Source organism: Phoca vitulina, unplaced genomic scaffold, assembly GCF_004348235.1.
Source record: "Phoca vitulina isolate PV1807 unplaced genomic scaffold, GSC_HSeal_1.0 scaffold70, whole genome shotgun sequence".
Taxonomy (NCBI): domain Eukaryota; kingdom Metazoa; phylum Chordata; class Mammalia; order Carnivora; family Phocidae; genus Phoca; species Phoca vitulina.
The window spans coordinates 5,560,921-5,588,388 of NW_022589773.1; the positions used below are offsets into that span (position 1 = coordinate 5,560,921).

Sequence of the window (27,468 nt, forward strand, 5' to 3'; positions counted from 1 at the left end):
CCTGGTGGCCCTACAGGCCTCTCACTGGTAACCCCACTCCCTGGGCCCCATCTGCTCGTCTCCTATGGCAGTGAGCTCATCCGTGGTGGCTCACGTTCCCACGCTTATCCCAGGCCAAAAGTGGGGGCCTTCCAATTCCTCCTCCTCTCCACTCCTTGCCCTGGGAGGGTTTCAGCCGGCACTATGAACTTTCCTCGTAAGTATTCTCAGCTGGGTCCTTCTCCATTCCTGGTACTGCTGTCTCCCTGGATTTGAGTCCCATTAATAACTCGCTGGTACCAATCCAACAGCCTCCGACTTGATCTTTCTGTCTCATCAAATCCACCTTCCTCGTCGCCGCTGGGGAGCTCTCCTTGAAACACCTTCTGATTCTGCCACCTCCTTGCTTAAAACTCTCCCAAAGCTTCCCTTCGCCTCCGGGAAAAAGTTCAGGGTCCTTAACATAGGCACAGCGCCGCACACCAGCTGTCCTGCCTGTTGGGACAGTCTCTTCTCTTCCCATCCTTTGCTTCACCCTCTAGCCGCCTCACTCGGTTCATACCCAACCCTACGGCATCAGTTTGCCGGGGCTGCCATAACAGACTACCACAGACCAGTATGTGCAAATGGACTTCCCCCGCTCCTGGAGGCTGAAAGTCCAAGATCGAGGTGTCAACAGGTTTGGCTTCTTCTGCAGTGTCTCTCCTTGGCTTGCAGGTAGCCCCTTCTCGCTGAGTCCTCGCACAGTCCCTCCTCTGCGTGTCTGCACTCCTGGTGTCTCTTTGTATGCCCGAACCGCCTCGTCTGGTAAAGGGAACCGACCAAATGCCTCATTTTAACTGACCTAGCTCTTTAAAGGCCCTGTCTCTAAATGGAGTCACCTTCTGAGGTACTGAGGGTTAGGGCTTCAACATAAAAATTTTGGAGAAATAGAATGCAGCCCATGACATCTACTGTCTACCTGTTCTTTCTTACCTCCTTGCCTTGTCTTCATGTTGTCTCTATTAGAATAGCCTCCCCTTGTCACACGACTCCAGATCATCACGATTCAGCACAGATATCACTGTGTTCCAGAAGTCTCAGGCTCTCCCCTGACAAGATAAGTGCATGACCCTCCTCTGTACCCCCAAATGCTCTGGTTGTATCTCTATCCCTGATCTTACTATGGTAATTATATTTAGAATGAGCCACGTTATATTGCCAATATTTGACCATTTTTAACCCATAGAAACAGCAGTTTCACATGGTCTAACCTAATGCATCTTTCTTCTGGGTCATAAGCCTTTTGAACCTAGGGACTGTGTCTTTTTTTTTTACCTCTGTATACCACAGGGTTGGGCACTGAATGGGTACTTGATAAATGTTGAAGAAACGAATGTCATAGAGGACACAGTCTCTGTTCCTGAGGTTCTTTCTATCTTATTTACATAGAGTTGAAATACTGGTCTCAACACAGTAGATAGAAAAACCCTAGGCTGCATCCTCAGAGTTCTAAGGCCTGAGAGGTTACTATTGGTAGGCTTGGCTAGAAAGGGCCGCTGGGAAGGTGTGAGGTTTGAGCTGGGATGGTTAAGAAGGGCTAGCATTGAGACTGGGAAAGGCTGGAAGGAAGGGAATTCAAGGAGCAAAGCCTGGCAGGCATAAACAGTAGATTAATTGTGGAAATGGGCATTAGGTGAGAATGAGCTTCCTGGGGAGGATAGCCATCAGGACCTGTGAGACCGAAGGGGGCCAGGGAAGGACAGGCTAAGTAATGGAGTTCCTTAGAGGTCAGTTTCAAGAGTTTGCATGTGACCATCCAGGCACTGGGGAGCTATTTTCTGTTCCAGGAATGACATAATGAAAATGGGAGTTCTGGGAAGATTACCCAGCCTATGAGATCACACTTGATCAGAGAGACAGAGTCTATCTAGAAGCCAGATGGAATTGGGTGGCCATTTCAGGAACCCACAGCTGGGTTTAGAAGAGTTTGAGATGCTCTTCCTGATTGGCCTGAGGCTCTAAGTTGCTCATTTGGCGCTATTCAAAACTGGTTGAAGTGTCAATACAGCTTCAAAGAAGGCTTCTAATAATATGATGTAAAGCTTTCTCTGATCGCAGATAAGGATTGACCCAGTAAAGGAAGTGGTTGAATATGTGGGCTTTGTGAAGTTTGTTATGACTTTAACAGAGTGAAGGGCAACAGTCCCAGTTCCTGCTTGGCCAAAGCCTGGTCTGTCCTGCCTCATTTTAGAGAAAAACCGTCTGAGAATGCAGGCCTGGGCTCTCTCCAGAGCTTGTTGGTCTTCAGGTCTCAAGCCAGGAGAGTAGTCTAGGGTTTAGAGAGTAAGCTTGGAAGCCAGAGTGGCTGGATTTGAGTCCCATCCTGACTCCTCAACTTGCTGTGTGACCTTTAGAGAGTTACACAAGCACAGTGAGCTTTGGTCTCCTCATTATAACATGGGAATATAAACACAATAGTTTCTACTTTAAAGGTGAGTGGGGGGGGGTTCTGTGATGAATACATATAAATCAGTTAGAATACATGTATTGGGTTGAATCACAGAGAATTGACATTTTGGTGGATCTAAAATGGCTCAGTATTGTCAATTTCCAATGGTTCATCCTATAGTAAATACTCAACACGTGTTAGGGGCTGTCATCTAGACCCTCTGACACCCGGTCAATGTTTGCCCAACAGGTGACAGAGGGCACAAGGACGCAGCCCCCGCAGCTAGCCCCACTCTCTCTTCTGGTTTATTCTGGTTTCTATCTCTTCTTTCACTGCTGCCACCCTCCCCTGGTGACCACACAGGCAACCTGCTCCCATCTCTTTACCCACCAGAGCCTGGAAACACCTACCTTTCCTCTTGACAAACTTGCAATTGGCTAGAATGCTCAAAAAGTTAATTGTATTAAGAATTTAAGAGGATGTTTAAAAAGGGAGGGGTTGGGGGAAACAAGAATGCCTGGTTACAAATGAAAAGATGGGATTAAAAGCAAAAACAAACCAAAAAAAAGTTTGAACATTAAACAAAGATGCTCAACCTAATAGCTTGAGGTAAGAATTAACTTGGCAATGCTTCTGAGACAAATGGAATCTTCATACCTTCCTGGAACCTACTTGTGGTCTAATCTCTACATTAGGGCCGGGCTGGTGTCCCCTCTGGCTCCACTCAGTACAATTTCCCCAGCATTCTGTGCAGAATCTGACCACAGCCCTAAGAAGAAAGCAATTCTTGCCTCTATGGCTTTGAGAGTTCTTACCTGGGTTCCAACCACTGACACTGGCCTGTGGAGTTCCTGAGGTCTCTCCGTGCGTATCCAGCGATTCTTACACTCCATTCTCCATCTTTCAGGCCCGGGGACCATTTCACCCCCATTTTTTCTGTCTAATTCTCTTTTTTGGAACCACACTCACTAGCAAGCTAGCTGTGTAGACAGCGTCCACCCTTCCGTGACAGGACGGGGCTGTACCTGCGCCAGCATTTTCTGAAAAACTTGAAGGCTCTCAGCTAGCCAGAAACAGACTCTGCGCTTTCCTGTTCTGAAGGCCAGCTCTGTCCCCCCGAACTGCCCACTCAGTTCCTGTTTCCTGTTGGAGGGACTCCCTCAGTTCTCACTTCTTTTACCCAACAAAGATGACAGACATGTCCTGAATATTTGAACTCAAATAACACTCCCTGTTCATTTTTCTAGACCATTCCCTGGTTACTCATCACTCAGGTATTTCTAAGGGAGGGATGGAATTCTCCTTGATAGGCCCCTAATTACATATTTACTGTACGCGGTGTTTCATTTTTGCAATTACATTTGGTAGGGTTTTTTAAATCTAGAAAAACATAAAGAAGAAATAAAACAGTTCATAATCACTGCTTAGTTAAAAGTACATAACAGGAAAACCCAAACAGTCTTCACCCTAAGATAATCACGGCTAGCGTTTCCTTGTGAATTCTTCTGAAAATAAATTTTGTAAGTATATATGCATACTTCTGTCTTGCCCTGTGTGGCACTGATTCATTATAACCCTATTTGCCTGTGAAATGTTTTCCTTAAAAAATAATTCATATACATAAACCGATCTGTAATAATTCACTCTTATTTTGCCCATCCTCTGAGGACGTTTCATTCACTCAGCCAGTCCTAGCATGATATACATTACATTCTTGGCTAATGAGTGTTAGTTTCCCATTCAGAAAAACTCTCGTCCTCCCTGTACCCTTCCCCCTGACACTGCCATTTCGTTTGTGTTTTGGCCAATAGTTTTGACCCAGAATGGCTGAGAAAAAAACAATGCAGCTATTTGCATGCACCTGCTGCAAAGACACAAAAGAAGAATCTTCTACTACACGTTTTAATGCAGTTTTATAGGGACACCTGGGTGGCTCAGTCGATTAAGCGTCTGCCTTCGGCTCAGGTCATGATCCCAGGGTCCTGGGATCAAGTCCCGCATCAGGCTCCTTGCTCAGCAGGGAGCCTGCTTCTCCCTCTGCTGCTCCCCCTGCTTGTGCTCTCTCTCTCTGACAAATAAATAAATAAAATCTTTTTAAAAATGCAGTTTAAAAGGGTTTCTTCCTCTTTCATGTCAATGGTTGAGGAGAGAAAAAACTAAAAAGAGGGATTATGTTTCTGCTCAAGATTGCGCTGGAGGTTCTGGCCAAGGTAGTTAGGCAAGAAAGTGAAATAGAAGGCATCCAGGTTGGAAAGGAAGAAGTAAAACTCTCTCTTTTTGCAGATAACATTATGTTATCTTAGGAAATCCTAAGAATCCTCCCTGCAAAAAACTGTTAGAACTAATCAACAAGTTCAGCAAGGTTACAGGATACAAGATCAATATACAAAAGTCCATTGTGTTTCTATACCTAGCTATAAATAATCTGAAAATGAAATTAAGAAAACAAATTCATTTACAGTAACATAAAGAATAATTAAATACTTAGGAATAAATTTAACACAGAAGTGCAACACATATACTGGACACTACAAAACATTGTTGAAAGAAATTAAAGAAGAACCAAATAAATGGAAAAAGTCTTGTGGTCATGAGTTGGAAGACTTCAGATTGTTAAAATGGCAATACTCCATATACTGATCTATGGAACCAGTGTCAAAATTTCAGCTGCCTATTTTTTTTTGCAGACATGGACAAGCTGATCCTAAAGTTCATATGAAAATTCAAGGGACCCAGAATGAATAGCCAAAACGATCTTGAAGAATAATAGAGGTTGAGGACTCACACTTTTCAATTCCAATACTTACCACAGAGCTACAGTAATCAACATAGTGTGATACAGACATATAGACCAATGGAATAAAATTGGGAGTCTAGAAACAAACTCTTCTTTCTTTTATGGTCGGTTGGTTTTTGACGAGGGTGCCAAGACCATTCAATGAGAGAAAGAATAGTCTTTTCAACAGATGGCCATGGGACAACTGGATATCCACATGCAGAAGAATGAAGTTAGACCTTCTGCTTCATACCACAAACAAAAATTAACTGAACATGGATCAAAGACTTAAATGTAAGGGCGGAAACTATAAAACTATTAGAAAAAAAAATCATGGGTATAAGTCTTCATGGCCTTTGGATTAGGCACCAGTTTCTTAAAGTACAAGTGACCAAAGGGGGAAAACAATAAATTGGACTTCATCAAAATTAAAATCTTTTGTGTTTCAAAGGGCTCCATCAAGAAAGTGAAAAGACAACCCACAGAATGAGAGAAAATATTTGCAAATCATATATCTGAGGGGACTTGTATCCAGGATATATAAAGAACTCTTACAGTTCAACAATAAAAAGACAAATAACTCAATTGAAAGATGGGCAAAGGGAAAAAAAATGGGCAAAGGATCTAAATAGACATTTCTCCAAAGAAGATACACAAATGGCCAATAAGCACATAAAAAGATACGTGACACTACTTACCATCAGGGAAATGCAAATCCAAACTTCAGTGAGGTATCACTTCATTCCTACTAGGACAGTATCCTGAAAAGTAAGAACAAGGGCTAAGAAGGTTTTGGAGAAATTAGAACCCTCCTACACTGTTGGTGGGAGTGAACTGGTGCAGCTCCTTTGGAAAGCAGTCTGACAGATCCTCAGAAGGTTACATGTATGGTTACCATTCAGCCCCGCAACTCTACTCCTAGGTATTTACCCAAGAGAAATGAAAACATAAGTTCACCCAAAAACATGTACACAAATGTTCATAGAAGCATTATTCTTAACAGCCAATGGTGGGAACAACCCTAATGTCCATCAGCAGATGAATGGATCAATAAAACGTGTTCTGTTCATACAATGGAGTATCATTCAGCCATAAAAGGGAATGAAGTACTGTTACGTGCTACAAAAATGGAGGCACCTTGAAAACATTAGGCTAAGTGAAAGAAGCCAGTCACAAAAGGCCACATGCTGTATGATTCCATTTATCTGAAATATTCAGAATAGGCAAAACCATAGAGACAAGAAGCAGATGAATGGTTGTCAGGGACTGGGGTGAAGGGAGAATGGAAAGTGACTGCCAGTGGGTGTGGCATCTTCTTTCTGGGGTGATGAAAATGTTCTGCAGTTAGGTGCTGGTGATGGTTACACAACCTTACGAATATACCGAAACCAGTGAATTGTACTTTTTTTTTTTAAATGGTGAATTTTATGATATGTGAATTATATCTCAATTTTTTTAAAGAAAGAGGGATTGATGGAAATCATTGGGTATTTTGTAACATCTTATAACATCATCTCAGCCTTAGCAGGGTTGACTAGCAATGTCTGAAGGAGAGATGGCAGATGAAATTATGGCAGGAGGCAGCTGGTGTCCTCGGGGCACCAGAGGGGACCCAAGGAGCCATTTCTAGCGTTGGATGCCTAGAAGACATCTCCATAGTGTCTGTGGTATCACCACCCCACCTAGAAAGCATCCCTCAAGCACAAGTACATATGCATGAGTGTGTGTGTATGTGTGAATTTGTTTCCACTACATGCTCTACCTTCCATTTTTCTCTTAATAATATAATCCTAATTGTTGTTCTGTTCACAACACATGTAGGTTTTTTTGAATGTTCCGCAACTAACTATGTAACTACCTGTTAACCATTGGACATTTTGGCGATTTCTAGGTTTTTGCTTTTACAAACAATGCTGTGGTGAATGGTCTTACTGTTAATGCACAGCCTGTTAAATATAAGACCTAAGTCGTACACAGTTGCCCGCGAGACTGGGAAGAGAGCTGTTCTCCCAACTACTTACCCTGTTTTATATCCTGGTATGTACTGGGCTGCAAACCCAGGCAAGGCTCCACCCCCTGTGGCTCCCAGTCCCCAGTGCTGTGCTATCCTCCACCCAGCAGGGAAAAGTCCTTCCTCAGCTCCCACAGACCATCTGCTCCGCTTTGAGTCATCCACTATCTCGGCACACAGCACCACGCGTGCTGTTGGTGTTCAAAAAGTGCTTCTAGCCTCCCCTTACAAAATGAAGCTGGTGCTTGTCTCATTTGCCTCTTTCCAGGATAGAGTCGTGGGTTTTGTTCGATGAAGTACAAGAAAGGTTTTCCCTTGCTACCTTTTCTCCTTTTGCCTCCCGTAATTTCCAGGTTCTCTGTATTCCTATGTTCTGAATGTGTGTGGCCAACTGACAGCTCACGTTTCATTATGATCACCCTAGCCCTGCATAGGGTGCGGGGCTCCTTTTAACCTGGCTTATGAGGATTCCAGCTCAGGTTTAGCCCGTATGCACCTCTCTCTCCTTCGCCTTCTCCCCCAGACTACAACACTGGAAACAGGATAATGAAAGCCTCTTACTGCTTGAATCCTATATTCTTAGGTTAAATCTATCCCCAGATACATGCGGTTGGGTAAAGTTCAGTTAAGTTTCCTCTAATTCATTTAGGTATTGGTTGGTTGGTTGGTTTTAATCAGAATCACCCTTGATGCTGATTTGGCATGACCAAGGCTGCAGAGCCAACCTACTAACTCCACTGCAGGGATGAATACTGGTTTACATCTAAATGCTGCAGCTGAAATTATTCTGGGCCATTTTATCTCTGAAAATCATAGAATATTAGGGTCAGAAAGGACCTTAAAAGTGATTTCCCCTAACCTCCCATATCCCTGACAGACACCACCCAGCTTCTATGGAAGATTTCCAGGACCTGGTTCTCCCTGCTCTGGAAAGCAGCAGTTTCCCTGTTGAGTACACCCATCTTACAGTGGCCTTCCTCCGACTGGCCCTGAACCTGCCTCCCTGTAAGGCCCACCAGGTCATCTCATTTACTGCCAGAGTTGTACCGGGTTTGCCTTGTTCTGTGCCAAACAAATCCACATATTTGAAGACCACGGTCTTTCCTTTCCTGGTCACTAGGTCACAAGTTTTGGAAATTTGTCATACATAATACAAGGTGGGGAGAACCCTTGCGTCCTTGGGCTTGGTCCGTTGTTGTTGTCTTCGTTGATAGTGGCCTTCTCCAAATGTGACACCTGAACTGAACACAGCACTCTGTTTGAGGTTCCACTTGTAAAGAATGCAGTGGAACTGTTACTGCTTCTCTTGTCTGGCTGGGCCAGAAAAGAACGGACCAGCATGGGTCCAGTCGGATGCACTCACACATACACCATATTTCATTTTTAAACCAGTATGATAAACCTTCTCGTGGTGGTCTTACTACTCCAACCCCCTCGCATTTTTCTCTCCTTAGTAACATTCACTGAGTGCTTCCAATATGCCAAACACTGTTCCAACCACTCTACATACGTTATCTCATTTAGTCCTCAAAATGGCCCTATGAGATTGGTACTGGCCATCTTCCTTCCCATGTGGTAGATGAGGAGACCGATGTGTAGAGGTGTTAAGCATTGGGCCACGTTTCCACAGCTACTAAGTGGCAAGCCGGGAGGAAGTAGAGGAAAGTCTGGCTCCAGAGCCCAGTCGTGCCCCCTGCTCCCCATGCTGTCTGACCCCCTCCCCAGCAGTCCTTCCTGCTACCTTCTCACTGTTCCTGTTGAGCCCAGTGTGGTTATTATTTTTTTTTTTTAAGATTTTATTTATTCATTTGAGACACAGAGATACTGAGAGAGGGAGGGAGAAAGCATGAGCAGGGAGAGAGGCAGAGGGAGAGAGAGAAGCAGGCTCCTCGCTGAGCCAGGAGCCCGATGTGGGGCTCGATCCCAGCACCCTGGGATCATGACCTGAGCCGAAGGCAGACACTTAACCATCTGAGCCACCCAGGCGCCCCAGTGTGGTTATTATTTTGGAAGCCACATCAATCACCTCTTGCTGCATGTTGAGTTTACAGACAATTTAATATACTAAATCTTTTTCATAGGCCAAGGCTTAATTTTTAAAACCTCTGTCCTTCTTAACTATTGTCATATTAATTTTGGATCTTCATTTCAGCATATGCTTGCTGTTCTTGACTGTGGGTGCTGCCAGTCAACCAGCTAGACTCCCAGCTTGGACTGAAATGCAAATCTGTTACACGGGTACATCATCATTCCTTGGGCTCAGCCCTAAGTACTGCTCCCTCCTGGTTCTAGCAAGTAATTAATCAACAGCCTCGAGCTCTGAGTTCTGTTTTTTACCCGACAAGCCATGAAACAACCACCGTACACTCACCACTTCTACATCCATTCTGCCGGCTGTCCTCTAGAAGTCAGGATGCCTGATGCCCACAGTGAATTTCTGGAAGTGGCCCTCTAGATACTCTAACTCCTGTAGTTCATCATTTTCTGTTGTAAGCGCTCACGAGCTCTCTGTTCAATAACCCAGTCGCAAATTTTGCCTTCCTTCCTCTTAGCCCCTCTTCCTTAGCAAATCAGAAGAGCATTTGTCTGTCCCCACCAGTCCCTCCCCCATTGTCTCCATGATGATCCCCCCAGGGGTCTGTGATTGCCGGTGGAAGCTTTCAGAGCTGAGGCAGGTCGGGACTCTTGAAGGGAGTCCCCTTCCCCTGTCCCAGACGTCAGTTCCCACAGAACAATGCTCCTTCCACTGTGTACATCATTCTCCTTAGCGGGAAGGTTGGAGCGAAGTGGGAGTCAAGTAGTTCTGTTGGTTCTGTCACCTCTTACCAGTTGGTCTTTATGCTCTGAACTTCTAAAGCCCCTTTCATTGTCCTGGACATTCTCCATTGGCATCAACTCATTCTGACTTTTTGCCTTTCCAGCAAGGATTTTACAGCTTCTGGGCTCTTGTATTGAGCTTTGCTTTTTGTTTTTGTTTTTGTTTTGTTTTCTTTCTCCAGCATTCCCCCCCCCTCCATCTTTTGAACATTCCTCTGAAAATTCGCCTTCCGAAAACGTTCTGTGCAGAGTGGGGTCTGTGCCCTCCATTTTCTCCTTGTCTCCTTTGAAAACAGGTCCAGATTCTCTCTTGCTATGTTGAATGTGGTAATATACAGCTCAGACCATTGTATTCATCTGTTCTTTGTTTTTTTTTCTCTGGGATTTTGTTTCTTAGGTATTTCTGATTTATGGCCACTCAAAACCTGAGGACTGTTTTGGTTTTGTACTGATTCTTATTACCTCCTGCTTTTCTAAATTTCATCTTTCATGTCCCTACCCTGCTTATCAAAATTTGTGGACTCTGTTTGTGTTTTCTACAGTTCTGCTAACTACCGAATCTTTCCTTGTCACCTTTTTCGGCAGCTGACCTCTCCTTCTATAGGTTCCGACCACTGGCTCCTTTCACCATCAGGGGGACAGAATATACTGTCCTCGCTTTCCTTTGGCTCCTTGGAGGGAAGCCTCCTTCTGTCTCAAATCATCTTAGCAATTGCCTTTTTCAACACCAGAGCAATATCCTGCTGTGTCGGCTCTAGGATAATGGTCCCTGACAGGGAAGAACCTTCAGGTTGGATAACTGTTAAATCCATTGTGAAAAGCACACAGATAATCAAACTTGCCAAACGGTAGCTCTGACACGATACATCATTAGTTAAAGGTGTGCACAACTTTCTGTCCGCTTCTCTCTGCTAGTGTAGTCAGTGGGCAAGAATGCACATTTTATAGATGGGAACATTGTTGCAAAAACAAATGGAGGATCTAAGATTCCTGTACTTCAAATCATTCCGCCTTCCTTTTTTACCCAGAAATGTAAAAGTGGTGTAGACTGTGGGCTTGTGTATCAGGAATCTGCCCAGCTCTAGCTCGCTGCAACTTTAGGCAACACCTGAAATCTGTTGTTTCTTTCTGTTTTCTGATGATTCCACAAGGAGCAGCTTGAAAGACCAACCTCTGAAGGGTTTACACTCAAAATTCGGTTTCGCAAAGGAAAAGGTGGAAGGGCTCATATATGTGCCATGTCTTCTTTAAAATACTTTTTATTTTGGAATGATTTTAGACTAACGAGTGGTTCCTAAAACCAGGTCCTGTGTACTCTTCGCCCAGCTTCGCCTTATGAGAACATGTAGGACTTCGCCTGTCAGAGGCAGGGTCGGCGGCATTCCCTGAAGTCCAGTCGGAATGCATGATGACCAGAAAGCAGCATTCATGCTGTGCTTACCAGATGCCAACAGGAACTCTGGCTAAGTGCTATTAGATGCTGCAGCAGCCTAATGAGGTGTCATGGTCACGATCACCGTCTGTCCCCTTTCCATAGATGAAGGATCGGGCTTCATGGGGTTGGGTGTCTCGAGTGGCACTTAAGTGGCAGAGTCAAGATTCACCCCGAACTCTTAACCAGTGTGCTTCCCCCCGTAGGTCTCACATGTGCACTTGGGGCTCAGCGAAGTACCATGAGACCGCTTTCTGCACTTCCTCCGTTATGGTGGGTGAGTGAGGTCCTGCTCCCCGCCCTTCACACCTTGTGATTTGGCTGTGACTGATAGACAGACAAGCAGGTTGAAATGCTGAAGGGATGTTGTCTCATCTCTTTCTGTCTCATGTCTGCGGTGCTTAGTCTCTGGCTCAGGCACCACAGCAGTAGTGAATTTATAGATGAAGATATCTCGTGGCTCTCGCTTCTATGGCCAAGGGGTATGAGATGCAGAATGCTGGCAGACGGCCCGTCTGGGCTGTGGCGGGGCAGTGGGTGTTCGGACCCAAGCGGACACACCTGGGCACATTTCAGAGGCATTTTCCCAAATCCCACCTTTGGTGATACTCCTGCAGAATCAGTCCTTTCTTCAGGAGGTTTGATTCTAAGTCAAATCACTGTGTATCAAATACCACTGCTATCTGACAGCTCTTTAAATGTCCATATTGCTTCTGAGCGCGGCGGAAAGCCAGGAGGCAGGAAGGGAAAGGTCATGCTAATCTTGGCTGTTACATTCGGTGCCAGGTACAACAGAAACCAAGGGCATTTAAGCTCAAACGACCTTGGTAACTTGATCTCTCACATTCCATGTATTCCAGCCAAGGAAATAAACACTGGTGTGTAATGTTCAAGAGATGCTTAACACTTCTACGTTTACAAGGTGCTTCCAAATTATCTGAGCCTCATCACACTCTCTGTACGTGAGGAAACTGAGCTTCGGGGAGGGTAAGCAACTTGTCTCAGTTTCTCCACTTATATTCGGCACAGCCACTGTGGGGGCCCGGATCTTGGGGAGGCCTCAGCATTCAGCAAGGACTCCGGTGTTCCGTGGACCCGGGTTCCAGCCTCAACTCTGCCACTAACTAGCTTTGTGGTCTTCTCCAGGCCTCACTTTCCGGTGCTTTAAATGGGCGTACTCATAGTACCTGCCCCAGATACGTAAGAAGAGCTTGGCAGAGTACCTGGCACGGGGGGATAACAGGAAATGGTAGCTGATAGTATTAGTTCAATTCTCCATCCATTAGGAATGAATCTGGCCATAATTAATAGAATAGTAAAGCAATCTTGACTTAAACAAATGACGAGAGTTCCTTTTCTCAGACAATAACAAGTTTGAAGGCAGGCAGTCTTGGGCTGGCCAGCAGCTGAATGATCCCATTGAAGACTACGTTCTTTCATTTGATGGATTTTGGCCCTCATAGCATATTGACTTACTGTCTCCTGGTTGCAGGGTGGCCGCTGTACCTCCATCTACCAATCATACTTCCGTCTATCGTAAGGAAAGCAAAAGCTTTCCCAGAACCCCACCTCATCAGCTTTTGTCTTATTGGCCTGGACCATGTCTTCTGACTATTCATAGCTGCCAGGACACTTGGAAAGTGAGCATTTCACTTTTCAGATTTAATAGTATAAGAGGCAAGAAAGAAGGTGGATGAGAATGGGACTGAGCCAGTGGTATCTGCCACAGTTCTTTCTGCCTCTCCCAGCGTCATTTAAAAAACATACTTCATTGTGCAGAGGGCTTCATTAATCCTCATCTTGTGTTCAGGGCACGTGAACAGCAAAGCTCCTTTCCTAGACTGATTCCCTTTTATTCTCACAAAACGTGTACTGCTTTGCGTGCATCTATTTTTTCTTAACTTTCTGATTGAAATGTAACATACATAGGTATTTCTGGATGGCTCAGTAGATTTTTACTATGTATCCTAGTGAAAGCACCACTCAGATCAATATATAGAACATTCCCAGCATCTCAGAAACCTTTCTCCTTTTCCCTGCTCTGTCAATACTCGCCCCCAAGGGTAACCATTATTCTGGTTATTCTGGTCTCTATCCCCATTGGTCTCTTTTGCCTGTTCCTTGACCATAATTATTTAAATGGAATCATACATTGGCATGTAGTCTTTTTGGGTGTGTCTTCTGTCGCTCACCTGTGAGACTCATGTGTTTTTGCATGATGGGGGAGTTGATTTGTTCCCTGCTTTCTCTCCGTGCTTTGTCTCTCTGCCTAGACCTGGGATAAGTTGCATCATGAGGGCTGGAGTAGCACAGAAATGGAAGTCACCTTTTCCCCACTCATGGAGTATCTTTTCCTCGTAAAAACCACTCCCTTTGATTTCTCATAAAGCTTGCCTGCGCCCTGCTCTCTCCAGCACGACGTCTACTTTAAAAGGAATCTCTTGGGGACTTGTATATTTGCCTTGGATGCTGTCAGCATAAAAGAATTTTCTCGAACACTTCTTCATTTGGAGAAGGTGAAAGAAGAAAGTAAGAGAGGGATGCTTTCTGGAAGGACATATTTAGGCAAAGGGGAAAAAAGCACCAGCTACAGGCGTCACTAGGAACTTGAGCTAGAAGCCAGCCTTTGGAGCCAAGATTTACGTTGGTCCTCTGTGTCCCTCCCCTTCTAATAGTCTCAGTACAAAGCTTAAGGCGTAAGAAGCTCACAGCAAGTCTGTCCCTCTTGGGGCTGGGAAAGCTGGTTTGAATTTAGGCCAACTCTGAGAAGCCGTCCTCCTGCCAAGGCTGAGGGTGGTGGGCTTTGCCTATCAAAGCCAGGGTGGTTTTCTTTATAAAAACGCTCAGTCCCAGGACAAACTTGAGAGCAGGAATAAAGCTGGTGCTTTTCAATGGAGTCTTAAATGAAGATGAAAGAGACTAGTTATTGCTGCAAGTATGGTCATGTATGTAAGTCAGGGATCAAGCACAAAAATTGAAAGTATGCAGTTAGCTCTGGTGGCCGGTTGTTGTCTCTACTTTAGGAATCTGTTGATCCCGTGCCTTCTGTCTGCTGAGATAATGTACTGGAATACTCTGCAGAGACTTAATCAGGGGTTCTTGCTTGGCAGCTAGAACACACTGCAAAGGTCCTAACTGGCAAGGTGGGCCATCTTCAGGCACTTCTATTCGGGTCCAGCATCCTGACACATTTGTGTCCGTGAGCATATGGGATTAAATGGATGAACCACTGAGATTCATTGCCTTAACATCAGATGACCAACCTTGAATTTAGCCCTATTTATTGCTAACAACTTCAGAATATTTTATTAAGTTTATTGAGTAATTTTTGTAGCTCTGGCTCTTGCTAGGGGCTTTGCGTGTATTATCTCAATTATTCCCCACAGGAACTGGGGAGTTGGGTGGGATTATTTCCAGTTTGCAAGTGAGTAAATTGAGGGTAAGAGGATTTAAGTCATCTGCCTGTAGGTAGCAAGTAGTAAGAAGTGGGGTTGAGATTCAACACCAGGTCTCTCAGATTCCAAAGGCCATGTACCTTGCAACACCACACTACTTTTGAAGAATAAAATCCCCCCTTTCTGATGTGCCAGCCCGATGGTCAGCCCTTGCCTCCCCTCACCCCAAGTCACGCTCTTCAGGCTGTTGAGCCAGTAAGTGACTGATTTTGGAATAGCTGAAAGTTGTAAGTACGTTGCCACTCATTTTGATTTTAGCTAGTTGTTGAAGCTTCATTATTACCCAATTATATTTTTTAAAGGAATTTTTAAAAATACTTAAAGCTATAGGGGCACCTGGGTGGCGCAGCTGGTTAAGCATTCGACTCTTGGTTTCGGCTGAGGTCATGATCGTAGGGTCATGAGATGGAGCCCCACATCGGGCTCTGTGCTTAGTGGGGAGTATGCTTAAGACTCTCTTCCTATCTCTTTGCCCCCCACCCCAGCTCTTCTCTCTCTTTCTCTCTCAATTAAATAGATAAATCTTAAAAAAAAAAAATACTTAAAGCTATAGAGCAAAATGGAAAGCACCGTGATAGATAATAAGGAGACATTGGTTTCAATGCTGATGTCACCACGACTCAAAACAAGCTATGAGACCGGGATGCAGTCTTAATTTCTATGTGCCTCAGTTTCCCTCATTTGTGAAATGAACAGGTTAAAGTGTATGCTGGTAATGCCTGTACCTGTTCTAAAAACATGGGCCGCTATGACTTTTGTTTTTGTTTTTGATATTTTAAAGTGGCTTCAGAGTACAAATATTTCTTAGATCTTAACTGCTTAAATGCAAATTAAGAGAAGTGGGTAACATTGGGCCTTTCAGGATTTTTTTTAAAAGATATTAGTTCTTTGCCCTTTTGAGTAAAGCTGCATTTTCCATTGCATTTCCCAGTCCATCACTCCCACCAAAAGAAAAGCCCGTAGGTTCTTAAATAATTCATATTGCAGCTCAGATTCCTTGAGGGTCTGGCAAGCTTTAATCTTGGATAAAATGATGTAAAATATTGCCAATAGCCAACCTCGGGTTGCCAACCCAAATATAAATCCCTCCTTGTTCAATATATGAATTTATAATATAAACTGTTTTAAATTATACCTGGTACAATTGAATAGACCTCAGACACTGTTGAACAACTTTGAAAATAAGAAATAAGATGATATTATGGTCTAATTATTGAAAAATGTGCATACTTAAACAAAATTTTACTGCATCATTTTAGACCCAATAAAGAGAAGACTGGCCACGTGAGTGACTCAGGATCATCTGTCATCAAACATGGGCTCAATCCCGAGAAGGTCTTCATGCAGGTTCATTATTTAAAGGTAAGTGCATCTAAGCGACAGAAGTCAGTTGTTACGGGGCAACACTCTTTAGGTTATACATGTAAACATGTAAACGTGGCCGGGACAAAACAAAGAGACTATCCACACTGTAATGTCATATGACTGGGCAGGTATCTGAGGGTCCAATATTTAAAACACTTCATATCCCAAAAATGAGACATGAATCAGTTTCCCTGCCCTGTACTTTCCTTCTCTCTGCTTCATGTCAGTTTTGGAGAGCCGAATCTTAAAATTGCCATTAGGTTCCAAGGAGAAGACAGGAGGAATAAGGAAGTATTTTACGTCGCAAAGGCTTTTCCTGCTAGCTGAGGGAGACAGGAGCTGGGCCCCTCCTCGCTTTCGGTCCGTGATGGACATTAGGCTTCACGTAAACCGAGGAAAAACCAGATGGTGATAGCATTAACAGAAGGGTTGAAAGCAAAGTAGCCATTCCCTAATTTCCAGGTCCAGCCTTACTGGTAAGGATCTGAAAGGGCAGCCCAGGACAGGTCAGACAGAACATTCTCTATGTGCAGAAAGCGCTGGTGGGAAGTTAGAATTGGCTACGTCGTAAGCAGCTTTCTCGTGAACCCATGATAGACATCTTTTTTTTTTTTCTTCCTTTCTTCTAGGGCTATTTCCTTCTCCGGTTCCTTGCCCAAAGACTTGGAGATGACACCTATTTTGCATTTTTAAGAAAATTTGTGCACACATTTCATGGGCAGTTGATTCTTTCCCAGGTAATTTATGAGTCGTCATGAGTCCATGATATGTAATTGGAGGGAGTGTGACATGTGGGGACTAGGTTATGTGAGTATCAAAAAGTAGGGAAAAGATTTACAATTTAATGCAATAGGGAAAGTAGGGAGTTAATGAAGTGAACACAGGGAGGTGTTGTTTTGGGGAGGGTGATCTCCCTATAGCTTTGGGACAGACTGTAACCCAAAGCTGTCCTGTGCACAGGGATGTGGATAGTTGCACCTTACGTGACCTTAAAAACAAAAACAACGCAATCCTGCTCTTCCCTTTACCTGGAATGATCTTTGCAAGGTTGGCTCCTTCTTATCCTTTTGTCTGAGCTTGACTACCACAATCTCAGAGTCACCCCCGCCGAACATCTGTGTACCCACCGTGTTATTCTTTGCCCTTTGCCCTTGTCATTGCCTTCATTGTCATTGCCATTATTCATAATTATATTGTCATTGGTGGATCCATTTGTTTTTTTCTATCTCCTCCATTCTGTGCATAAGCTCAACAAGGCCAGACCATGTTCTTTATCTCACCAGTACCTAATATCCAATCGGCACACCGTACATGCACCATATATATTCCATCAACAAATCGATTAATAACAAGATACACTGAAATATTCAGACAGCCTGGCCACCAAACTATCAGAGAGAGACACTGTCAGCTTATACTGGTGTCGGGCCAAGCTGCACATAGCAAGAAAGTTAGCAAAGAGGGAGAGGCTCTGAAAACAGTGCTCGTAACTGACAGAGAATAGAGGATGTGGCCTTAACACCGATCGGTCCGATGGGTATTCTTGATATTTGACAATGATGCTCATACACAGTTTTGAAGTCACAGTGTCCACAGTGTTAGCTGTGATGTACGTGTGTGTACAACCAGAACACATACAGTGGGAGTAGCGTGAGTGTAACAAGACGAGATGACTGTTCCTTGCTCCTACATTCTTTTTTCTTTTGGCTGGGGGGAAAGGAGGGTCTTCCTAAACATATATTTGGAAAGGCATCTTGAAAATAGGCTCAGAAATCTTATATGCTTGGTGGACCGATTAGCCCAAACTCCCACTGCCTAAAACCACTGCGCACTGAGATACTGCAGTGTTAAATGAGCGTGTTGCCCATCCCGTGACTTCTGAGGTGCTGATGTCAACTTCCCGTGGAATGCTTAGTGCCTCCTCTACCAGGTCACTCAGGTTTTCTTTTATCTTTTCTGAACAACAGCTTTATTGGTTTTTCATGACAGCTTTATTGAGATATACCATATATATTCATATACCATGTACCATATGTATATTCATATACCATAAATTTCACCCTTTTAAAGGGTACAAATCAGTGGTTTCAGTATATGCACGAGGTTGTGCAACCCTCACCACTCTGCTATGTTCAGAATATTTTCATCAGCCTCACAAGAAGCCTCATACCCATTAGCCATCACCGCCCCACTCCCCCTGCACTCCAGCGCCAGGCAACCACTAACCTACCATCTGTCTCTGTGGATTTGCCTCTTCTGGGTGTCCCACATAAATGGAGTCATAGAATACGTGGCCTTCCGTGCTGGATTCTCTCATGTAGCACAGTGTGTTCTAGGTTCATGTGGTAGCACGGAGCAGCACTTCATTCCTTTCTTTATGTCAAGTTTTACTTTTTAAACTTTGGTAAAACATAAAAAAATTTACCTTTTTAACCACTGTAAAATGTATAGGTCAGCACATTAAGTACATTCACATTGTTGTGCAACTATCAGCACCAGGCATCTCTAGCATGTTTTAATCTTCCCAAATTGAGACTTGGATCCATTAAACAATAACTCCACCTTGTTTCCTTCGCCCCTGGCCCCTGGCAACCATCACTGCAGTTTCTGTCTCTAGGAGTTTGACTGCTCTAGATACCTCATGTAAGTACAATATTTGTCCTTTTGTGACTGGCTTATTTCACCAAACGTAATGTCTTCAAGGTTCATCCATGATGCAGCACGTGTCAGAATTGCCTTCCTTTTTAAGACTGAATATTCCAGTCTTCTTTGCACTGGGAACAGCTCTCCTGCCACAGGCCCTCATCCCCTAAAAATGTCCACCTGTGCAAAGTTCGTCTCCACCCCCTTCTTGGTCAGGAGCACCTCTCAGCTGTTGAGCTGATCACTGTCTGCAATGGCGCTAAAACCACCGGGGACACTGACAGATGAGAGCCTCAACTGCCTGGCAGCCCCACGTCCCCTGACCTCACTTATTTCCAGCCGCAGCTTCCGAACCAGTGCCATTTCAAGGGACATCCGCACAGCAGCCAAGTTCATTGGGGCTGGGGCTGCCACGGTAGGGGTGGCTGGCTCTGGGGCTGGAATTGGGACTGCGTTTGGGAGCCTCATCATTGCTTATGCCAGGAATCCCTCTCTGAAGCAACAGTTCTTCTCCTACGCCATTCTGGGCTTTGCCCTCTCGGAAGCCATGGGGCTCTTTTGCCTGATGGTGGCCTTTCTCATCCTCTTGGCCATGTGAAGGAGCTGTCTCCACCTCCCATAGGTCTTTCTCCCGTGTCTTGTCTGCCCTGTATGTTCCTTTTCCTATACCTCCCCAAGCAGCCTGGGGAAAGTGGCTGGCTCATGGTTTGACAGAGAGAAGATAAATAAATACTGTATTAATAAGAAAAGAAAGACTGAATATTCCATTGTCTGTATATGCCATATTTTGTTTATCCATTCATCCGTTGATGGATGCTTGGGTTATTTACACATTCTGGCTCTTGTCGATAATGCTGCTATGAATATTAGTGTACAAATACCTGTATGAGTTCCTGCCTTCCTATCTTTTAATTATATTTGAGGAACTGCCATACTGTTTTCCACAGTGGCTGTACCATTTCACATTCTCACCAGCAGTGCACAAGTGTTCCTATTTCTTCACATCCTTACCAACAGTTGTTCTGTTTTTTAAATAATAACCATCCTAGTGGGTGTGAAGTGGTATCTCACTGTTGTTTTAATTTGCATTTCTCTGATAGTTAATGATGTGGAGCATTTTTTTTAAGTAGGCTCCACACCCAACTCTTGAACTCATGACCCTGAGATCAAAGAGATGCATGTTCTACCGACCTACCGAGCCAGCCGGGTGCCGGATGTTGAGCAGTTCTTCATGTGCTTATTGGCTTTTTGCTTTTTTATATCTTCTTTGGAGAAATGTCCATTTAGATTCTTTGCCAATTTTTTATTTGGGTTGTCTTTTATTTTTGAGTTGTAAGAGTACTTTATATATTCCAGATTCAGGTCCCTTATCAAATATATGATTTGCAAATATTTTTTCTCATTTTGTGGGTTATCTTTTCACTTTCTTGATAATGTCCTTTGTAGCACAAAAGTTTTTAATTTTGATAAAGTTCAATTTATCTTTTTTTATCTTTGGTTGCTTATATATTAGCTATCATATGTAAGAAACCATTGCCTAATTGAAAGTTATGAAGATTTACTCCTCTTTTCTTCTAAGTGTTTTATAGCTTTAGCTCTTACATTTAGGTCTCTTATCCATTTGAGTTAATTTTTGTATATGGTGTGAGGTAGGGATCTTACTCCATTCTTTTGCATGTGAATATTCAGTTGTCTCATGACCATTTGTTGAAAGATTATTCTTTCCCTCCATTGAATTGTCTTGGCATCCTTGTTGAAAATCAGTTGACCTTAAATGTAAGAGTTTATTTCTGGACTATTAATTCTATTCCATCAATCTCTATTTCTGCAAGTACCACAGTAAGTTTAGAAATTATTGCTTTTCAACTGAGACATACTCATTGTAAAAAAAAAAAAAATTCCAGCAATACGTAAAAGTACAAAGAAAATGTGAAATACTATTTAAAATCCTGCCACCTATAAATACCCATAATTAATATTAGGTGAACTTCATTCCAGAAATTACACTATTCTCTCTCTTTTTGTATGTTACATGATATGTATACATTCATGATATGTATGTATATGTGTACACACATATAAAGATACAAAGGTATATGTAGAAGTAATTTTATAAAGATAGGATTATATTATACGTGCTTTTTAATTAAGTGTTTTCAATTTTATTTTACTTGAATTTAACAAATGAAGAAGAAACTAAAGTGAATGCAAAGAACTTTCCTGAACTTTGGAATAATGTAAGAGAGATCATTTCCTAAAAGATTCTTCCATAGTCAAGAAGGATGATTACAAAAAAAATCTTTGAGGTTGAAATTGTTATTTTTTTCCTCTTCAGCTATTTATTCCATTTTTAGAAAGCGTCAGTTTATTCACTTCTGTAAAAGCTGAGGAAATTAGCAGTTATGTACTTCTACTACTTTTCCCCCAATTCAAAATTTTTCATAATTAAATATTTTTATAGAGTCAAGGTTTATATCATTTGTTATATGTGCTGTAACCATACTTTTCATAGTTTTATAGTCTTAGCTCTAGATTTAAAGGACTTCAGTTTCACCACCAGTCACTTTGCCATGCTTCTATATTCATGAATGCCTTATTTTGATTCCATTTTTTGTTGGCTGAATTTTGTTATCAAATTGATGTTTAAGTTGCAGACTCACTGCTTCTGTGATTTTTGAGTTCTTATGTGCTTGAGAATGTTTGTCTGTTGCCTTTATATTTGAATCACAAATTGGCTGGGTATAGTATTCTCCAGTCACATTTTCATTTTCTCAGAACTTTGTGGCTATTGCTTAACTGCCTTCTGATTAATAATGTAGAAACTTTTTTTAAAGATTGTATATATTTATTTAAGAGAGGGAGAGAGAAAAAGAGTGAGAGAGGGTGGGGGAGGGAGGATAAGAGGGAGAGGGGCAAGCAGACTCCATGCCTAGCATGGAGCCCAACTTGGCGCTCGATCTCAAGACCCTGAGATCATGACCTGAGCCGAAATCAAGAGTCAGCCGCTTAAGGGACTCAGCCACCCAGGTGCCCTGTTGTGGAAACTTTTGAAGTCAGCCTACTTTTTCCTCTTTATGCCACTCAGATGACAGAAGAATTCTTTCTTTATCTTTGACATTTAGTAATTGACTCAGAAAATAGCTTGGTGTTACGAGTCTGCATCAGTTTTATTTTTCCTGCGAAGGAGTGTGCACTTCCAGTCTTACCTTCTGTTCTTCCTTCTTTCAGCGAAATTGTCTTAATTGTATGTTTGAACACATTCAGGTTTTTCTCCCTTGCAGGGTTCTGGATTTCAGGGTTGCCAGTTATCCTTGTGTTATATCATCTTTGTCCTCCATACCTTTCATTTTCTAATTGCTTTCATCTTTTTCTTCCTCATGGCATGTGTTTATCTTAAGTGACATTATTTTTATTATTAATGTTATTATAACATTATTATTATTTTTTTCTTTAATGTCTACATTTTTCTTACTTTTTTGTGTTATTGTCATGTACTGGTATTATTTTGGTCCTTAATTTATTTTTTATTTTTTATATTTATTTTTTTTTAAAGATTTATTTATTTATTTGACAGAGAGAGACACAGTGAGAGAGGGAACACAAGCAGGGGGAGTGGGAGAGGGAGAAGCAGGCTTCCTGCTGAGCAGGGAGCCCAATGTGGGGCTCGATCCCAGGACCCTGTGATCATGACCTGAGCCAAAGGCAGACGCTTAACGACTGAGCCACCCAGGCGCCTCTATTTTGGTCCTTAATTTATTTCCTTTGCTTTGAAATCTCTCTTTTCATCTCATTTTGTTGTTTTCCGAGCTTTCATTTTACTGACTTTATGTTCTTATTATGATCTTTTGTTAATTTATTTTATAGTGTAAAACATTCATAGAGAATTTTCTTCTGTTCCTTGCATTATGTTTTCTTCAACACTGGAGTCTTTGTCTTTTATCCTATGTTTCTTAGTTCTGCTCTCTCTTTATGTGGGTTTTGTTACATTAATTTGCATAGTTGCCATACTTTTCTTCTTGCTCATTCTCGGCATGCGTAGCCCTGTCCTGACCTTTTATTTATTCTCATATGTATTGGAACATTATTCTTGATTTCTTTCCCAACTCGTCGGAGACATGTTTTCTTTCCCTCTGAGCTACAGTTTGAAGCTTGGATGTTCTGCAATGGTGGAGCTTGAGGGCAAGAGCTCCACTGGGGCTGCATACAGCTTTTGTTGCAAGAATTTGGCTCCACGAACTCTTAAAATTCTTTTAAATGTTCCAGCCAAGATTCTCTTTACCTGATTTGGGTGCAGCTTTTTCCCCACTGCAGGTACTCTCTCAATCCATATTGTTCCTGCAGTTCAGCGTGGAGCTCTAGAAGCTCTGTAGTTCATCAAAGAGCATCTTAGTTGTTTATTTCCCAGCTTTTGCTCATCTCTCTCCAGTAAACATTTCTAGTCCCTTAACGGTCAAAAAAAAAAAAAAAAAAAGAAAGAAAAAGAAAGAAAGGAGGAAAGATAAAGATATTCCTGTTTCTTTCCAATTGTGTGGGTATTTGTGAGAATTTGCAGGGTTTGGGCAATTCACCAGTCCCACTACTGCTAAGCATGAGGTTGGGGGTGGTGCAGAGTGAGGGCTGGAGGCTCTGTTGGAATCTTATGTCTCTTTCCTTAGTTGTCTCCTTTTGAAGTTTATGCCACGAGGCTGTCCTTCTTTCCTTATTTGGATGCCTCTGGTGACATTTCTGCCCCCTCCTTTTTTTTTTAGTGGATTGGGTTTTTGTTTGTATTGCTTGTTAGTGATGAGGAGGGCTGTGATCCAGTTTCTTTGCTCAGAAGTCCTTCAATTTCTTCTTTTTCCAGTTTGCTTCTTAATCTTTTCCCTTGTGAACACCCCACCCACCCAACATTTTGGTTTATCACCGTCCCAGTCCCCACTGCAGGTTAACAATGACTTCTTCCCAGACAATTCACGTCTCAGTTCTTATCTTGCTGACGTGGTCCTTGCTGAAATTATTTGGTTATTTATTTTGCCTCTCCTGCCCAACCCCCATGACCATGGTAATTATTCATAAAACATCTGAAAGAAATCACTAAATCTGTGCAATTATCAACCATTCCCAGTTTATCCCGTAGAATCTATGTGTACCTGCTTTTTATTGAATATTTTTACCAGGACTAAAAAAATAATTACCAAATTAGCCATGTGCCAAAAATCAGCGTAGTTTTTTTTTTTTTAAATCGTGCTTAATTTAATGTTGTTAGGTGTTGATGAAAATAACCTCTCTGGGACTGACCTGATTCACATATAGAATATTAGGAGAGGAGGAAATGAAAAACTTTTCTCAAGGAATGTATTTTTTGATTGGGGTGAGGGCTTGTAATAATTTCCAAGGATCCAGATAAAATTTTATCCTAGCCCGCTGTCAGAACAGCAGGAGGCCTTTTTTGTTTTTGTTTTGTTTTTGTTTTTTGGGTTTTTTTTTTATTGTCTTGTCTCCCTTTGGTTTTAATCTTTTTTCAGACATACTGTAGAGGTGACAAACTGGGACTCTGGCATTTGATGCTAGCCAACTTTGTCTGTGATCCTAGAATCAGCCTTGAAGGAAAGCCCTCCTTGTCCAGTTAAGATTTGTAAATTGCCTTTACAAAATTGCCAACATGCTGAAGGGAAGAGGAAAGATGGATGAAAGAACTGAAAAGAGGTGGTGAGGGAAGGAATAATCTTAGGAAGCATTTTTCTTTTTATGTTCTCCTGTTGTGGAGAGTGGGGAAAAGCTTCTATCATGAGTCCACTCCAGGGGTGTATGCCCCGTTTACAAAAAGAACCAGGAAAACTAGCATGTCATGGTTAATGATTAGGTCATGAAAGGAGTAAGAAGGGCCAACCAGTAGGGTTGAATCCACTAATAGCTGGTATAGCATTGGGGCCAAGAATCTCTTTGGACTGGATGGAGTCTAGACAGAACATCTAGAACCGTGAATGGGCATTCACATAGCCCATGGGAATACAGATACCATGACTTAGAGATGCTTGAGGTGGTGGGGTTTTGTGATCCATTGTGATTCTTTAGACCTGTTATCCCCAGCATTGGTTGAGAGCCTCCAGCGAGCTGCTGGGTGGCCTCCAGGTCTCAGCCCTAAGGCAGGAGAGGCAGATGGCCACCTACCAGGAGGCGGAACAAGGTTTCTTAAAAATGAAGCAAGGTTTCTTGGGGACCTCCTGTACTTATCCTATATTGACACAAAATTCTGGAACATTGTGCTCTGCATTCCTATAAAGAAAGATCCAATTGTAATTGGAAAATGCAAAAGGGCAGAATTAAGGTTAACTCTGAATTTCCTGCTTCTCCTGCAATTCAGTTCTCCCCCTTGTCATTGAGTTAATGTCATCCCCACCCCCCATAATTGAGCATAAATTACTGGACAAATATGGGATAAGTTGATATGGACTATAAGGAGATAATGAAGCAAATTTAGTAAGAAATTATCAGTACAGCACTCAGATTTTTAAGAAGCAAAAATACTGTCAGTAAGCCAATGAAATATTTGCAAAGTAATCAATATATCAGATTGTGATAAATCAATTTCTAATTTAACCTTTTAACAAAATGATTGTTAAAATTATAAAAATAATGACTTTAAGAACCTCAAACAAAAATAATTCTTCACATTCTAGATATTACTCATTTCCTTTTTTTCTCCACATACCCACTGCAGGTCCAGATGTGAGACATTCGATTTGGAGTTGTCCCTTTCCATTATGACTACATGATCCATGTTCTTCATATTAGTTTTGTTACTCTTTGTATCATTTATTGTAGGTGAAGCAGCAGTAGACAAATAATGACTTGGAAGGAGAACAGAGGTTAGGAGAAATAAATCTTTCATTAGTACTCCTAATAGGGAGACTTGGCCTCCGGAAGAAATGGCCCTAGCCACCTGTAAGCACACAGGGACGGTGGCTCTGCTCAGTGCCATGATGGAGAGAGAACACCTCATCATACAAATTGTTCGCAGATTTCTATTCCTCTCTAATTCCATCTGTTTGTAATACGGAGGTCGGTGCTGCTTCCATCTCGCACTGTGTCTTAAATGGATCTCATCAGAGCCCTGTGCTGACCCTGGATCTGCAGACTTGATTCTTGGGGGTGGGGCGGAGGGTGTGGCTTCTTTCTGCAGGAATTCTGGTTTGGTAGCATCCTCTTTGGTCATCTGGGCTTACACAGAGGCCCCTCTTTAAAGGACCTGTTTTAAACGATTGTTTTCAACTTATTAAAATAAAAACTTCAAGTGTAGATCTTATTGATTGTTCAATATGAAGTCCAGAAAGTTAAATATTGTTCTTCTCTGTCTCATGTTCTGTATTGATCCAAAATGTTTCTTCTTAAACCCTTCAGATAACTTAGGGTTACCACTAGCCTTGGGTCACTTAGCAAATAAAAATGCACAACTCCCACTTAAATTCAAATTTCAGATAAACAACAAATAATTTCTTAGTGTAAGTATGCCCCCAATTTAACTGGGCGTCCTGTATTTTATCTGACAGATCTGGTTGAGACCAAATCAAGATTCTAGAATTTATGGGCTGAAAAGATTGGTCACAGTACTCAAGGTGCAAATTAAATAATAAATGTAATCTTGAGCATTCATATGTGAATTTTTTTAGGCCTATGGTATTGTGGTTATATTTTCAAAGAGTCCTTATCTTTTAGAGTTATTTACTGAAGCATTGATTGATGGTGTTATATAACATTTGGGATTCACTTCTGAATAATATAGGAGGCAGCTAAGAGGTTAGGACGGATTGGCTGTGGGTTGATGGGTACATAAAGGTTAATTATACTCTTCTCTACTTTTGAATGTGTTTGAAATTTTCCACAGTACAGGAAAAAATAGATGTGTCTAAGTTATGTGTTTAGGTTGAAAAAATCTATTGTTGAAAGATCCAAAATGTGAAGCAATAGGAGATTGCACAGTATCACTAGAAGTAGCTTCAGACTGAGGCGGGGGCCCACGAGCCATTTTGTAATTGTGACATCTTTGTTCCTCCACTGGGATATTAATTGTCTTGATTTTTGTCTTCATCTTTTTTTGTTGTTTTTGTTTTTTTTTAAGTAATCTCTATACCCAGTGTGGGCCTCAAACTCACAACCCTGAGATCAAGGGTCGCATGCTCTACTGACTGAGCCCCTAGGCACCCCTGTCTTTATCTTTCCATAGAACAGTGCAAGAATGTTGCAAGTTAGTTCCTAGCCTCTTGGAGTTGAGAGTGTTCAGGTGTCACAGGATCTCTAGGGAAAGCTGGAGAGGAGGAAAACGTGGTTAAGTAGAGAGGGGATAGTGCTTTATGCTATGGTCAGCCTTTTGAAAATAGTTAAACATGAAATAAACTGTTGGGTTAGGTCAAAATAACAAACAGTACATTTTTCAATTTGCGGTTTTTACAAAACAAATCTCTTTAACTGATTGGATTGAAGCCCTGGTAAATTAATAAATATAGAGTATATAGTCTAATAAGTCATCACAGACCTAGCTTCCCTAGCAGGTGAGCTGTCAGCAGCTGGGAGCACTCGGGC

General features: G+C 42.3%; 1 protein-coding gene and 1 pseudogene across 11 annotated transcripts in view; both read left to right on the forward strand.

Moving 5' to 3' along the window:
- The window catches only part of AOPEP (aminopeptidase O (putative)), a 337,732-nt gene that overhangs the window by 199,490 nt on the left and 110,774 nt on the right, over positions 1-27,468 (forward strand). For 10 of the 11 annotated variants that reach the window (XR_004297944.1, XR_004297945.1, XM_032392876.1 and 7 more), the window contains 2 exons: positions 16,161-16,263; positions 16,896-17,003. Coding sequence is in view for 9 of the 11 variants with exons in the window: in XM_032392876.1 (XP_032248767.1) it covers positions 16,161-16,263; positions 16,896-17,003 (211 nt within the window). In the remaining 2 variants the exon portion in view is untranslated. Of the gene's footprint in view, positions 1-11,652; positions 15,151-16,160; positions 16,264-16,895; positions 17,004-27,468 lie in introns of those variants that run through there. The other variant, XM_032392884.1, reaches the window with a different exon arrangement.
- On the forward strand, positions 19,023-19,850 carry LOC116624734 (annotated as a pseudogene).